We start from the raw sequence: 16,005 nt of genomic DNA on the forward strand, positions 1-16,005 counted from the left end.
GTTTTACTGTATGACTCACAAACACACACACAGAGTGACGCAGATGATGGTGTAGAGTCACGCACACACACACACACACACTTGCTATGAAGAAACACAGACACAAGACCAGAAGTGTTTAATGCAGAAAAAAATTTGGCCTCCATCCAGCTTGAGAATTATATATAATGCACTCACTGCAGGTCTTTTTAAAGATTTACCATGCAAGCTATAATAATGTTCATAGAAGTTCAGTTATTTGTTTATAATTCATAGTTTGACAGGAATTCTTTGGTAATGTTGAGTCAACCACTTGTACTATGGACTATGGACTTATTTCTTATTTTTATATTACAAATAATCTAGAAACTTTGTTGAGTGGCAATTGTCAAAGATCACTGTTTTCAATTATTTATGTATGGAGGAGAAAGAGCCCCTCATGATATTTTTCAGAAAGCTTGTATTTCATGAGACCACACAATAAAGCATCAGCATGTTTTTATAAACAAGTCTTAATGGTAACACACCTGACCCCCATCCCCAAAGCACCCAAGCCAGGCTTGATGTTCCGTGGTGCAGTACAGACTACCCTTGAGAATAGTAAAAGCTTTTACCTCAGGACATTGCATCAACTATATCAACAGAAGACAATTAGCTTGCTGGTAAGCCTCTATTGGCAAGCTTTTCCTGTAGCTCACTACCTTTTTCACTGAAAACTACTTCCTGTAGCTTTAGACATCTGTATTAGTGACAATGGCAGAGGCCAGGCTGTCTGACATTCTGCAGAAACTTGAAACTGTTGTACCTCAGCGGACTAATTAAGAGTTATCCATCCACTCCATCTGGACCTTGTTCCAGCAATTAAATGTCTGCTATTGCCGATTCCGCAGGCGTGGTAATGAGGGTGAGGCCTTTGCCGTCTGTCGCCCTGCTGCGTGTTGTGCCATCCATTTGCAGAAGGAGGGGCCGGGAGGTGACCTCAGTCGGGCCGAGACAAGCCCACGGCTAATTGTCACAGGTTAATCTCTATGGCGCTAAAAGCCGGCTTCCGAGCGTGCCAAGTACCGCAACGTGCTCGGGAGTGTAAGCGTCAGAAGCACTGAAGCGATCCATTTCTCCTCTGACTGGACGTTGGTGCAGACAGAGGGCATGCCCGTACAAACGTCTGGGGTCGGCTGACAGGCGGAAAGTGGCGCGACGGGTAGCCTAAGAGAGCGCCTGAAGGCCTCTTCATTGAACCCAAGTCTGGAGAGTCAGCCCATCTACCCCCCCGACTCCCCAAATCCCAGTCCCGCTGCTCGGGGAAGATCAGGCTGTTGTGGAGCCTCCTGGGAGACTGTATTGTAATAGGCTTATTATGCTCAGCAAGGGCTCTGATTTTTACTCCAAACTTGAAAGAGCTCATCAGACCACACGACGAGGCGAAATCTCATTAAATTTCAGGAAGTATCCCAACCTATGGCTGCTGGGCTCGTTGCTGGTATATTACGTATGGTGCTGGCATGTCTATCTTAAAGGTTGTATCAGCGATAGATACGTCACTTCTGTTGATGTTCAAACAAAACAGAATGCTAGCTCGCTACTCCCTTCCCCTCCCTCCCGTGCAAATAAAACTCCCCTAAACACGCATTTCGTCGGTTATTGGTTGAAACCTTGACACTACTGAGGTTATTTGAGCTCATTTCTACTGGGTCAATTCTTTCAGCATACTGTCCTGTTGGATTGTATAGTCCCATCAGTTTTGGGGTCTTTCACCATATGGCATCTCCGACCAATTCAATCTACAACCTCCACTTACCCCCATCTGCTGCATGCTCACTGACTAGGTTGCTACCTTCTTTCATTTGTACATCAATGGTAAATGGGCTGCTTTGCTAAGTCAGTGCCTTGCATACAATCACTCATTCACAGACACACACTTGTGTGTTTGTAAACCTGGGCGCGTCGCTTGTAAATGTCCCTGCCTCCACCACCACCACCACTGTGCGCTCCAGGCCTTTGGCGAAATCCTTTAGCTGGTCGCTGGTGTGCTCCAGTGCGTGGCGCGCTGATAAGCCAGCACACCAGAACAAACGTGCCGGAGTCAGTACGCACAGCAGGTGCTGCATACTAAACGGTTCCCCCGAGTCTAACACATCAGAGCCCTTTCCTAAGCATGCACTAATCAATTTCCTGATCGACTCTTAGGTGGGAGCGTGTGTGTGTTGTTAGGTCCTTTTCTTTTAAACCTTTTAAAACAGCAGAACCTGTTGTTCTGATTGAATTGTGCTTAGAAATAAAGAGACTGGTTAATTCTATTTGATGTGTGTGTGTGTGTGTGTGTGTGTGTGTGTGTGTGTGTGTGTGAGAGAGAGAGAGAGAGAGAGAGAGAGAGAGAGAGCATACTTCGGCATACTTTGCTTTTGACAGCACAATGATGGCATTGTGTTTGTGTTTCTGTATAAATGTGTGTGTATGTGAGAGAGTGTGTGAGTGTCAACTGCATGTTTAAAATTGGAAAGCCGACATGGGAGATGTGAGGACACATGGTCAACAGGCAACAAATGCCGGCAGCTCATGGAGGTAATGATGCGCTCTTTTGATTTTGAGGATTGCACCGCTGATTTATTTTGGTGAAGGGGAGAATGAGAGAGAGCGAGAGAGCTGTGGCTGCTGGGGGAATTCTCATCGAGGAGAACTCACCGAGCAATTGTTTTTAGCGTAAAGGCCTGTGCCCTAGGCGAGATCCATTGATCTGCAGGAGTACAGAGAGAGAGGAGGAGAGAGAGAGGGGGAGAAAGAGAGAGAGAGATAGTGAAAGACATGGAGAGAGAGAGACTTGAAGGAAGCGGCAGCTCAGACACCCTGTGCAAACAAGCCTCATTATATGTGAAGTGTGGCTGCTGTGGGATTTACGAGGAATAATATCTGGAGTGGGTTTGGCTGTGCCATACACACACACACACACACACACACACAGAGCAGCAAGTAGTGCTTGTTTCTTTATCTCATGTCGCATTTCCTTGCGAAGCATTACGGCCTGGAACACGCCACTGTTTACTTATGCTTAGGGCAATAAAATATTTGGCACCTCTCGAGCTCTGATCCTCTGCATCACTCTCCTCCTAAAACATAATGCTCTATTTTACACACATCCCCTGACTGATTCATGGACTCGATAAATAAGAGAGGATATACAGTGGTGTCAGTGCTGTGTTTGAGGAGTGGGAAATGCAGTTTAGCCTCGCCGGGCCTCCTGGTGGGTCCAGCAGCTCAAGGAAATCTATTACAGGTTTTCAGATCTTTTGGAGTTGCACTACAGGGATGCTTGTGATTTCCACAGAGGTATGGCAAGTGTGTGCGTGTGTGTGTGTTTTGAAAAAGAGAGAAGGGTAATATATTGAGAGGGCTTTAGAGCAGTTCTCTGACAGGTCAGGCCGTATAGAAGTAAAGATTAGTTCAGATTTAAACTCTATAGAGGTTGGAATATGTCAAGGGGCTCATAATTTCTAGCCATGGGCTGTGTGGTTTTATTTTCAAGAGTTATCGTGGCCAATATCCCTTGACTATATTTTTAAACTCGGTGTATTTACCATCACATGCAAATCCAGCAACTGGTATTTTTTAATGACAATGGAATTGAACACTTGTGACATTTTAGCAAAGACACAAAATAAATAGATAAAAAGGAAAGAATATCAGCCGCTGGGCCACCTGCACTGGTCAGCTGTGACTCACATCAAAGTTGACTGAAATTACGACAGTCTGGTCAAATTTCCACTTGCGTGCACCCATCATAGCACTAACCTGACAGCTTGGCACCTCCTAGCTTTGATACATTAGCTGGCCTAAATCAAAGAGACACTGTCCGGTGATATGAAACAAAAAACATGACTCACTGCAGGGTCTGAGGTTAATGATGAAAACTAATGAGAATGCTGCCATCTATCTTTGTCCCCTTTTGAAACAGCCAGGCTACACTGAGGGACTGATGCGTTGCTTTGGCAGAATAAAAATAAGGTCTAACATTCATTTTTCCAAAATATGCGCTGCACACTCATGTCTGATGTTGCCAGTTTCATTGATTATGGTGGAAGCTAATTGTTGCGCTCCGCTAACGGCACATTTCAGTTGTGCGTCCAGTATATCCCCGCTGAAACACATTGACAGTGTTGTCATGGCAATTGCTTATGTCCATAATGTGACTCTGCAATACACAATAGAGCCATACTTACATTGGCATATGTCGCTCTAATAGTTACCCCAGTCATAAGGAGAAATGCCATAACAAATGTTATGGCCTGGCTCAATGGCCATAACCAGAATTAAAGAGGACAAACGTAAGTGCGTGAGAGTAATGTGAACTGAGATCTGAAATGCATGAGTGCAAACAGGAAGCAGGAAGAAGAGGGGGCATGATGCTGAAGCCGCTTTTCTGTTTTTTTCCCTTTAACATCTTTTGAACATTCGTCAACCTCTCTTAGTTCACTACCAGCTTTTATCCTTCTATGCATCCAGCCAGTAGTCCATATCATGACCCCTAGACACCAGCTTTCTGATCAACATTAAAGATGAATACATTTTTCTGTTGAAGCTTTATGTGGTGCTTTGACCAGTGGGAGACTAGGTAATAACGGTGCTTTTCAGCTTCCTTCTTTTTGAACTGATGCCTTTTCCTTTCTCTGCAGTGATTTTTTTTGCTGTGCTGTCAGCCTCTAACTCTGACTCAAAGTCTGACCTGCACTAACCATCAGCACTCTCCGCACCTTACAGATGATGATGGTGAGGAGGAGGAGGAAATGGGGGATGGGGAGGTTGAATGCACTTTGGCGCAATACATTCCAACAACGTTTTAATATTGACCCTGATTCTCATCGACCAGTGGTGTTATTAAATTCTCAGTAAACCAGTAGACTGAGGTTTAATGGTGTATTTCACCATCCCCCATTCTGTTTTAGTTAGTTAGTTAGTGTGCTTTTCTCCAGAGCCACTGGCAGCATAGCTAGTGAATCAATCAGAAAACTCAAATGCATTTTTAATTGCATTTTTTAAAACACTCATGAACATACAGATACCAACGAAAAGTGTGCGTGTGAGAGAGATAGAGAGAGAGAGAGAGAGAGAGAGACTATTTTCCTGATTGCAGGCATCTGGTGATTTATCATTGTATTTTGATTCATGTTATTTTTTCCACTGTTTGAAAGAATGTAGAGCGTGAAGCACTTAACTGAGGCACTGGCATTTCACGCCGGCGGTCAAGCAATGGTGGCTATCTGCGAAGGAACTCATTTTCCGACCATCAAATGGCATGCAGTGTGTGTGTGTGTGTGTGTGTGTGTGTGTGTGTGTGTGTGTGTGTGTGTGTGTGTGTGTGTGTGTGTGTGATGAGGAGGATATCCCACTAATGATACAGATTGATTCAAGCATATGCATACTGTAGGCCCAGGCCACTGTCCTTTCTGCACACCTGCTGATTGTGTGGCTTTTGTGCACACATGATGAATGACTGCTAGTTATGCCACTTGAGGGGTCATTTTCTTTTAACCTGCAAGTCTATGAGCCGTACCTGCAAGCAATATGTAACTGCTGAATGAATCTGTCATGAATCCTTCTCTATAGAGAGAGTAATAGTGTGATTGTGTGTAGTTTGTGTGTTGAGCGCAAACTCAAAGTGAGCTTGGATGTGCTTCACTGAAAATACATGACACACTAGTATACTAGTACATGGAATATTATCATTCTTCATTGAATTGCACTAGTTAAACAGGTGCACACAGAATACCTTAAGTATACTAAACAGTGTCTACTACACAAAACAATACATGACACGAACATACTACATACTGTAGAACAGTACATGACATATATGGCAGAAAAGCACTCTGCATTAAGGGGCATCCTGGTTTATAGTGCAGGAACCCACGGAGGGAATGATATGAGGAATGGCCACAAGAAGGCATTGAAGGACCATCTGATTCCCTCAGCTTTGTGTGTCTATGCAGGAGTCGGATTAGTTGGTGTTTTGAAGGCCATATCTGAGCATAATGGGAAAATTAATAATTGACTACATTTTACATCCCAGGTTTTAATCATGTATAACCAGAACATCAAATAAATAAAAACCTCAATATAAAAACAAAGTGCACTTATCTTATACTATAGATTTGCCAACTCAGACAAAGTCCTTTCAGGCAAGTCCCTCCACTGAGCGGCCATATTGCAACGCTTTTTGGGCACTTATCGGGCATCTATTTCGGCAGAAATGGGTGTGCGCAAGGCTTCACAGCACCAACTTGCTCCAGCGGCGAGATCACAACACATGATTGGCTCAATGTATTCACAACACAACACATGCTTGGCTCAATGTATTCATATGTCGACGTTTTGCTGCGGAAGGGGTGGGATATGTAAGGGATAATGTATAGAACGCCGGTCATTACTGGGAAAATAAGTCCCGACAAGGCGAACCGGACCCCGACGCGCAGCGGAGGGGTCTTGTTCCGCCCTGAAGGGACTTATTTTCCCAGTAATGACCAGCGTTCCATACATTATCCCGCTTATTACACGGCTACTTGCCAAAACGAAATAATAAACTCCCCACAGTATGACTTTAGCCTACATAGCCTAGCCTATTTGTTACCGTTCATCGTGGCATTTGCTGAGACACAAATAGTTCGCATCAACACACGCTGAATTTGAATCAAACATTCTTTAGAACACCGCTGATCAACCGTCTGCTTTCACTTTTGAATGAAGTTCCAGTTCTTGCGTAGTGATATGAAAGACGTATCAGAAGCACAAAACTCGTTGCCATTGACAGCGGTAATTATATGTTTGCAGCGGTAATTACATGAATATATTTTACCGTACAACTTTGGGAAATCCCATTCAAGCCAATGGAGCGCTCTACTTGTCATGTGAAGAGCCGTGTAATAAGTGTAGACAACTGGCGTTACAAACTAACCCCATGCATTTCTAGAGAGTGCTGTCTCTCCCATTAGAAAGTCTCTGACTCAGAGTGATCATGCCACAGGAGCTTGTTTGGAGATGATCTATCCCAAGAAACCTTTGATTTCATAAAATGCTGCTAATCCATAAAACAGCTGTTTGGAAAGTTTAGACAATATATTGTGTGTGTGTGTGTGGATGGGTGTATGGAAGGTGTGGGTAGACTAATAATGGAATCAAATGTAGTGACCACTTAACACATCTCCCAAGGTAACCAAGGCCTCTTCCTCCTCCTCCTTTTTTCTGACTTGGTCTGCTGCTGTGCTCTGGAGGTCAGATTTCCATCCTCTCTGTGTGTGCGTGTGTCTTTCTTTCTCTTTCTCCACTGTGGCCTTGTGCAGTTTGTTTCTTCTTTCTTCTCATTTCCCCCCTCTCTCTCTGTCTCTTCTCTCAGTGCCCCAACCTTGGTGCAGCTAAGTACAAAATGCGTCTCATTAGGGAATATCAGCCGCCACTCGCTGGGCAACATTCATCAACGTCAGTGGGGAGGATTGTGCCAGGTCAGCTGCATCTCACCCACTCTCGCACTGTGCTGTCCAGACTTTACCTGTCCGCTGCTCTTCATTCTCCCAGCCACTCAGTGGACAAACAGACGACTTTAAAGGTCTTTTGGGACTGCCTAGCTCTTATCCAGCTGGTAGGCTATTTATGGCCTAAGGGCACTACAACTATCCCCTTCTGAAGAGAAAAATAATTTCAGTAGATTTGTGTGCTGCTGGCAAACATGTGATTTGTGAAAGAATATACTGGTTGACAGCTGAAAGACAAAATAAAGCAACCATTTTATTATAATATTGGGGGCTGTCTGCCTACAAGGCATGCGGGATCCATGCACCATTGCACAGTAGTCACTGAAGTCATGCTAACATCTTGGCATTTAGTGTTTTTTCGTGTGATTTGTCTGTCCTTCTGTCTGTGTGCAGGATTACTCAAAAAATACAGGCCCAATTTCCATGCAGATTGGTGGAAAGGTTTAGCATGGTCCATAGAAAAACTCCGACTGATGGACCAACTGCATCATTTCAGGTTCACCTTCACCACTGTTGCGCCAAATGCCCTCCAGTGTTATTGGTGTTGTTCCAGATAGCATGATATCATAGAGCATCAGTGGCGCAAAAAGTGGGTATATATGCGGCGCATAGGGGTGCAGCACCATGGAGGCGCCAAAGCGATGGTAAAAAAAATAAAATAATATATTTGGTATTTTCTATATGTAGCTACTGCTGTCCGTGTCTAAATCATTTCAACATTTTCTCAATGTTCTATAACATTTTAGAGGACTAACAGGCTAGAGTAAGCGCCTATATCTCATAAGATTCCATCATAGAATGTTGACATAGAAGAGGGAGTCGGGGCGCCGTGAGCGCTGAACGAGCAGATAGGCCTACGAGTACTGAGTTGCCGTCTATGGAAAAAGATGGATACAGCAAAAAAAGCTGTTGGCGGCTAAAAATAGAAAAAGAAAGAGGGAAAAGGAGATGGCATGTCAAGGGATGCAACAGCAGTTAAATAAGTGGACGGTGAAAGGCAACAGGTAGGATTTAAAGTGATGACGTCTGTGCTTGGAGGCTTGCAAATATGAATGTTAACAGACTAACTAGCGTTTGTTAAGCATAATGCCGATTGAAACATAGCCTATTCCATTCAGATAGTTAGGTGGCTACCATTCTCATACTGCACTTTTAATGGCCAACTGCAAACAGAAATGTCACGCTAGCAGCAACTCATTACATGTTTCCATATCCTAACACTTAAGGCTCCTTGTAATAACTTAATATTGTGTTGTGTTGTCAATGTGGTGCAAACAAACAAGGCTAGAGTAGGCCTATCAGCCTGCTGACAAAAGGACGTTATGAGAACCGTTTAGACTCTCTTAAAGTGACAATGCACCATTTATCAATACTTCATTTATCAGTATATCCAGTATAACATCAAGTTAAACATAAAATTGGCAGCATTTCTTTAAAAACATATTCAATACATACTAATGCACAGTAATAGTGTAAATTATTGGCCTTTTGTTTTGCTTTAGTTGTTTGTGTTTTTTTTTTTTTTTTGGGGGGGGGGGGGGGCGGGCAATATTGTTGTTGCATACCCTTCAAAAAATGGGTAGCTGCGCCCCTGTAGAGCATGATATAATGTGTACGTGTTCTCACCACAAAGCATTAATGAATTAATGCAACAGTACACCATTTTCATATCCAACTATTTGCTTAATGGTAATGTCCAACACTATGATTATCATTGGACAGTGTTTAAGTCGACATATGAAAACCAGTAACACACTGATATCTTGAGTTTGCTAGATGGTCCGACAGATGTGTTAATCTGTATATATGCAACATATTGTATATAGTGCAATCAAAACAAATGTGAAATTAATAATAGTGAAACTATATTACACAGAGTGCCAAACCATAATATATATGGTAACAAACATGCAACCCCTATGCAGCCCTGACCTGGGCGAAGCGGAGAGAGATGGAGACTAACAGTGACCAGCACTAATTTTGTGTGTTAATTAATGGGTAAACATAATCTTCCTCAGTGCATCAGAGGCACACCCAACCCGCCCACGACCCCTTTCCCCCCCTCAGGCTGACCCATGCCCAGCTGTGATGCGAAGCTTGGACAGCGACGACCTTCTAACAAAACTCTCGAGGATAAGTGCTGCACTGCCATCGCTCCCAGCCATGTGGAACCTACGCACAGCAGCCAAAAGTCTGGTAATGCAATTTATTCCACACATTCACACACACACACTCTCTCTCCTTGAGAGGCAGATGTATAGAAGCATCCAAAATGGCACCAATCAGGTTCATCCATATTCTTATATATTACCAACAATTAATGAATGCCTCGGGTGTTGACATTACCTTACTGATGTATGTCTTCTGCATCATTTGACTTGTACACATCGACTGGTTGGACAGCAGACATTTAAAAATGTGTTTTGTAGATGATAAACTACAGAGAGAGAACACAAGTATGACTAAAATATGCATGGCAGCCTCGGAGCGTATGCAAATCAGGCCTTAAGAGTCTCACGGACACGGACAGGCTTGTAGGGGAACATGAAAGATGTAGAGGAACAGCAGGACGACATCCAGCATCCGTGTGCATTTCACAGCCATTTACGGCTCAAACAAGACAGGGGGAACAGAGCGCAAATCTGCTCAGTCTCTGAGTCCAGTAGATCAGCTCTCAAGTTTCTGCTGGACATCATAGAGAGTAAGGCAGCTACTAATGCATCCACATCTCAGAATCGCTTTTGAGTCTTTACTAAACGTGTCTCTCTATAGCAGAAAGCCTCTCTGGTCTTTTTTTGGTGCTGCTACACATACTGCAACTTGCACACTCGCCCCCAATGTGATTGAACGTCACATATAGTTTGTCTGCTTCCATATGTTCAGATGCATGTTCCCCAAGGAGTACTGCCATGCAATCTAATTGGGTGTTAACTCAATTACAGCAAGGTTGTTAACTGCAAGAAGTTCTGCTGATTTGCAGTTATATATTGCATTGTATATTCACAAAATGCTTTCATCCAAGTACTTTGAAGGAAAAATATACAATTTACCAGCATGCGAGTTTCCAATGAACAGTCATTGGCGTGTAAATGCCAATGGAAGTATACATAAGTACTGATACCTTATAACTAGGAATAAACACGCTATTCTCTCGAAGTGTTTGTTTGTTGCTGTTTGTATATTATACAACATCTGCTGGTAGAGCAAGGAAGATGCAGTCTCTGGTGTGTTCATCCCCAAGCTTCGCTGTCACCTTTATGGCTGGTAACAGCAAATTGCCTCTGGTGACATCTCAGTAAGCACACTGAAGGTTGACCAAAGGTAATCTGGGCTGTTGTCAGCAAGACAGACCTCATCAGGCTCGCCGTGACAGGTTCAGCGTAGCACGACGGCTTTCTTCCTCCTCAGTGCCGACGCTCCACCGACACCACCGCCACAGCTGCTGCTGCCGCATGCGCCTCGGAAGCCGTTCCCACACGACACTCACAATGCGGCAATCCCACGTCCCTCCAAGCGTATTGATTGATTCCCCTTAAACTAAAAAGGAGTAGAGGGAGCACACACACACAAATGCACACACACGCACACGCACACACACACACACACACGCGTCAGTCTACTGCGTTGAACCAGACCATTTCAGGACAATCACACACACAAGGAGACACCTATTTTGATTTTTTTTTACAAGAAATCACACATGAAGCCATTTTAGTTGTGTTAGTGTATTTGTGCTGCCTGTTTGTTTTTATGTTGATATTTTTCCCTTTTCGTCTGAGTATTCAGGGATGGCTGGTATCAGCTGCTCTTACAGGCTTTGTTTTCATAGTCGAAAAGCCAACACCGTCTTTTGGGCCACGAGGGGGTTTGTCTCCGTACCCTCTGGCCTCTTGCCAAAGACACAACCTAAAACTTTGCAAGGTATCGATGCGGCGGAATGTAACTCTGACTCCTTTGCATTCCAAGGCGTTCCCCCTATACGCACATATTTAATAACGCGCAGAGCCTTCTGACTCACCATGTTTTTGTCCTCCTCCTTTCCTCTCCAGTGGCGGTGTGCGCAGTGTTGCAGAGCACTCTCCTCGCCGGGGGAATTGCGATCATACGGCAGCACAACTGAAAGCATTTCAAGGAGGTCCCGCCGGAGCCTATTCAGCTTTATCTCTGCATAATTACCCCAAAGTGATCGCAGAAATCAATGCAATGCCTGTCCCATCTGTCCCAAGTGTGGGGCTTCGTAATCAAAGTGCACATACCTGTCCTGACGACGGGGCCTAGAGACAGCGAGAAGCATTCCTTAATATGCCAAGTCGCCACGCTTGCCAACAGCAATGCCAAGGGGCCTTGAAAATGGGTTTGCTCCAACACTGGCACTGAATGTGACTTGTGTTCTGCTGCATTCTCTTTTGGTGCCAAAGTAAATCCGCACACAGAGTCAATATAGTTGCTTTTTCGTATATATACTGTATATAAATATATATTTAATATTCTGTCCAGTGTGATTTTTAGTTATGTTGTATCATTATATTGGAGATTTTGTTAAATAACCTCTGAAGAAGTGGACCTCACAAATTACTGAAAGGCTTTTCCAGTGAGCTCCCCTTTGGTGCATAATTACACCACTATGAGACATTATAGCAGTGCCGGTGGATTCGGAGAAAGAGGTCTATTCATGGCTCACGTGAGTGATGTTAAGTGCCAGTCCGAGGTGGAGACTGAGGGCCATTTGTTCTGAGTCTAAATCAAGAGTGACAGGCGGTAATGAAGACAAAGGGTATTATTCAAAGCCTCAATTTCACACTCAGCAACATCTGGCGAGCGGGGGACAGAAACGCATGTAACGGCAGAGGCTGCCGCTGGCTCCGTTACGACCGAGTGAGGTCAAATCTCTCTCGCGTTGTCATTAATTTCCCCTATTGGAGCATGCTGGAGAGGTCATACTGCTCCACAGTCCACAACTTCACTGCAGTGCACACTTAGTGCGTCCATACCAATGACTTTACACTAAAGAAAACGCTGTTGGTAGCCTGGCAGAGGAATGCATACTTTGAAAGGATTCTGTCAGACTGTGCTCAATCTCCTTCACCACAGAGGCTGTGTGCTTGGCTCAAGCTTGTCAAATGTCAGCCTAAATCCATTAAGATTTACCGCCCAATTCATTGGATATACACTAAATATTCCATTACATCTGCTGCAGAGTAATGATGATGTAAATGCATTATTTAAACTAATTAGACGTGGCAGTGTATGTGTGTCCTTGTGTGTGTGTGTGTGTGTGTGTGTGTGTGTGTGTTTGCGCGTGTCTGATTGCTTCACTGTTGCCATATATTGCCAGTATTGGCCGTCCTTTCATACGACTACAGGGGCCTTGGATGCTGCATGAATGAATGAAAGAGTAGGTGGAGGAGGGAGGTGAATGGAAAGAAGAGGACTGACCTCTGTGAGCGGAGCTTTCCATTCACTGAATAAATCTAAAACAGGTGTCTCAAATCCAGCCTTCTCTACGTTGAGGACTTTTTTTGTGTGCAGCTTTTTGACATTCTTTTTTTTTTTTTCAAGAAATCTTTGCTGCAGAGAATCTGGGGACTGCCACTATCAGTTGTTTTGACAGGCTTTGTTTTCATATCAGATTAAGGTGCGACCTGTCCCAGATATCAAAGCCATGTCATCTTTAGGACTACTGAGGACTTTTTTTTATGCCATTCTCCCTGGTCCCTTGCCAAGAGAAGCCCAAAACTTTTCAAGATGTCATTATGCATTTTTTGCATGTTTCCCTGCAGAGATTATTTCATAGGCACATTGCCTCCGTATTGCCATTTCCTACCAGTGTGACCTTATCATCATATTGCCCCATGGACCTCTTTGCAGAAAGGTTGATAAGAACAGGGAATTAAGAAATGCATGTCTTAATAGGGCTGTCTAGTGTTAATTTAGATTGAGTCATTGTGAAAATCTGCACACCTCATAGACTTCTTGCTGCAGTATAACTCACTTGCCTTTGCAGGGATGATAAGAATGTCATTAGTGTCTCTGTTTTGTCATTTAATCCTAATTTAATATTAAACTGTGCACAGTGCAAGTAAACAGTTTCTCTACTCTGTCTCATTCACTGCCTGTGTTGCAACTGTGGATGTAGCCTAGGAGAGGCCATCAAATGATTGGCGCAATCAAGCACCATTTATCAAGCGCTCCTGCGCAGCCGATGCTGCCCAGATCCCTTTTAATAACTGTCAGAGTTAGTGGCTATTCAGTGTCCCGCATGCAACCATGTTATCTGCCCACTCGAGTCACCACGGCCGTTTTATTTGACATGGTGATGTACTGTATGCGCTGCATTTGCCATGGTGATCAATGCACTGATTGGGTTTCATTCTCACCTACTCAGCTGAAGGCCTTCTCAAAATGAACTATTCTGTCCTGAAGTCACCAGTTGGCACGTCGGGTTGGGTCGGCGCCGCAAGGCTGTAGCCTAGTTCCCCATCTCCCATGTGCGATTCTGAGCCCATGCTCTGCAGCCCTTGTCTGGCCGATGCTGACGAGTGTCTTTTTCCCTCTGCTGTAGCCTTCTGCTGCAAATTGATTCCACGCATCATAGACTACGCTAACATCGTGTCAGGACAAGGTAAAATGTCTTTAATGGGCTTCAGAACACGGAGCTTATAGAGATGATTTCTTTTCTATGTTTATTTTAATTAAGCGACTAAATTCTGCTTAGTGAGGATTAGGGAAGGAGTCGCTTGCGTTTAGCATGAACAACGCAGAAAAGTGTCCCAAAAGGGCAACTTTCCCCTTTAGTTTTATCTCAGTGTTGTTACAGCACACTGACACTGGTTATTACTGCCATTGTTGTAGCCCTTCAGCATTATTTGAGACCATTTGCCCTCGATCCTCTCTCAGAGGACCTTAGTGAGGCCTTTCCAAAACACAGCAGCCAGTCAATTCTCCATTGTAGTGCAATAATAGTCACTTTACACAGAGCATGATGGTGAACATAACCATGCTGCAGCTTTCAAAAAACAGTATTTGTGTCGGCTGCAATCTTATATTGCTTTATGAACGATAAGCCTACATATGATGCTAGTAGCTTCTCTGAGACAAATGCCGTGCATGGTTTTTATTCTATTGTAGATGGTCATGGAGCCATACAGAACATCCTATAACATCCTTATTTGAATGTTTTCCTTGAAAAAAGATAGTTTTTTTGCTCTGTTGTTCCAGTTATTATTCACAAAGTATGTTTTCTTATAGGCTATACGCATTGGAAACAATCAGCAGTTTGCTTTGAAATGTGCTGACATAAATCAACTTCAGTCTACAACACAACACCTGTGAAGCATATTGATAGTCCGGCATGGGTTTCCACACAGATAAGGTTTAACTATTAAGATATTGCTGCACTTTGTCAGCGTGGAGGTAAACAAAGATATCAGCTCAGCAGACATGAAGAAATATGCGTTGAGACATTGCGGAGTCGCCGGTGCACAAAAGATTTGTCAGGTCGTGAATCACCAGACTGCGGCCCCCTCATGCATCGAGAGGCTCTCGTCAAAAATGCCGCAGTGAGTTTGATCTATGATAATGAGTTTGAGCTTGATTGTGTACGGCTTGTAGAGGACTCCAGTCCACACAAATTCCCAGACACGTGGGTGCAATCTCACTTAAATTTAAGGTGTTGAGAGAAAGAAAGTATAAGCGAGCCTTATGGTGATGTTTTATTTTTGTTTATTTGGGGGTGGAGTGAGTGTGTGTGTGAGTGTGTGTTGCCGGGGGGGGGGGGGTACAAAGATAAGGTTGGCTCTCATTGGGAAATGCATGTTACACTTTAACACAGAAAACTCCACATAGCCTACAGGTGACCTTGAGAATCCCATGAACTCCAAACCTGAGGCTGCATATTGACGCAGACCCTCTCACTGTTCAAGTCGATAAAATTACATATGACAATGTGTATGTGCAGCATATTGCATAATTGAAAGTACTGTAGCATGAGAGAAAAGACTAGCTAATACTGCACTGAACAATTCATTATTTTGTGTAGTGTGATATGTAGATAATAACAGTCTAACACCCTACAAATTGGAAACAGTAGAGAGGGCTATTGAGCGCTGTTATAAATTACTAACAGTTGAGATCGGGATTACAGCCAAAAATGTGATCTGAATTCTATGTGAATTTCAATGTTAGCTTTTCCCCCTCCCTTACGTTTCAGGGATGGGAGAATTCACACAGCAGGGATCCTGTTCCCTTTGACTTGTAAGTATGTTTTTCTGTTTCTAATTTTATATATACACTACCGGTCAAAAGTTTGGGGTCACTTAGAAATTTCCATTCCTCCATTCCACTCATAATGTGTACATAAAATGCCAAATGAAGGGTTCTCGACTGTTGTAGAAAGAAATGGCTGATCTTTAATATAATATCTACATTGCCCATTATCAGCAACCATTCATCCAATGTTCCAAAGGCACATTCTGTTTACTAATTTGATATCATTTTAAAAGGCTAACTG

General features: G+C 43.6%; 1 protein-coding gene across 1 annotated transcript in view; it reads left to right on the forward strand.

Moving 5' to 3' along the window:
- fbxo15 (F-box protein 15) overlaps positions 1-8,084 on the forward strand; it is a 28,372-nt gene extending 20,288 nt beyond the window's left edge. The window contains exon 10 of the mRNA XM_042068619.1: positions 7,890-8,084. Within this exon, the coding sequence (XP_041924553.1) occupies positions 7,890-7,943 (54 nt within the window). The 3' untranslated portion in view covers positions 7,944-8,084. The remainder of the gene's footprint in view (positions 1-7,889) is intronic.
- Positions 8,085-16,005: the final 7,921 nt, after the last annotated feature.

Source organism: Alosa sapidissima, chromosome 17, assembly GCF_018492685.1.
Source record: "Alosa sapidissima isolate fAloSap1 chromosome 17, fAloSap1.pri, whole genome shotgun sequence".
Classification (NCBI taxonomy): Eukaryota; Metazoa; Chordata; class Actinopteri; order Clupeiformes; family Clupeidae; genus Alosa; species Alosa sapidissima.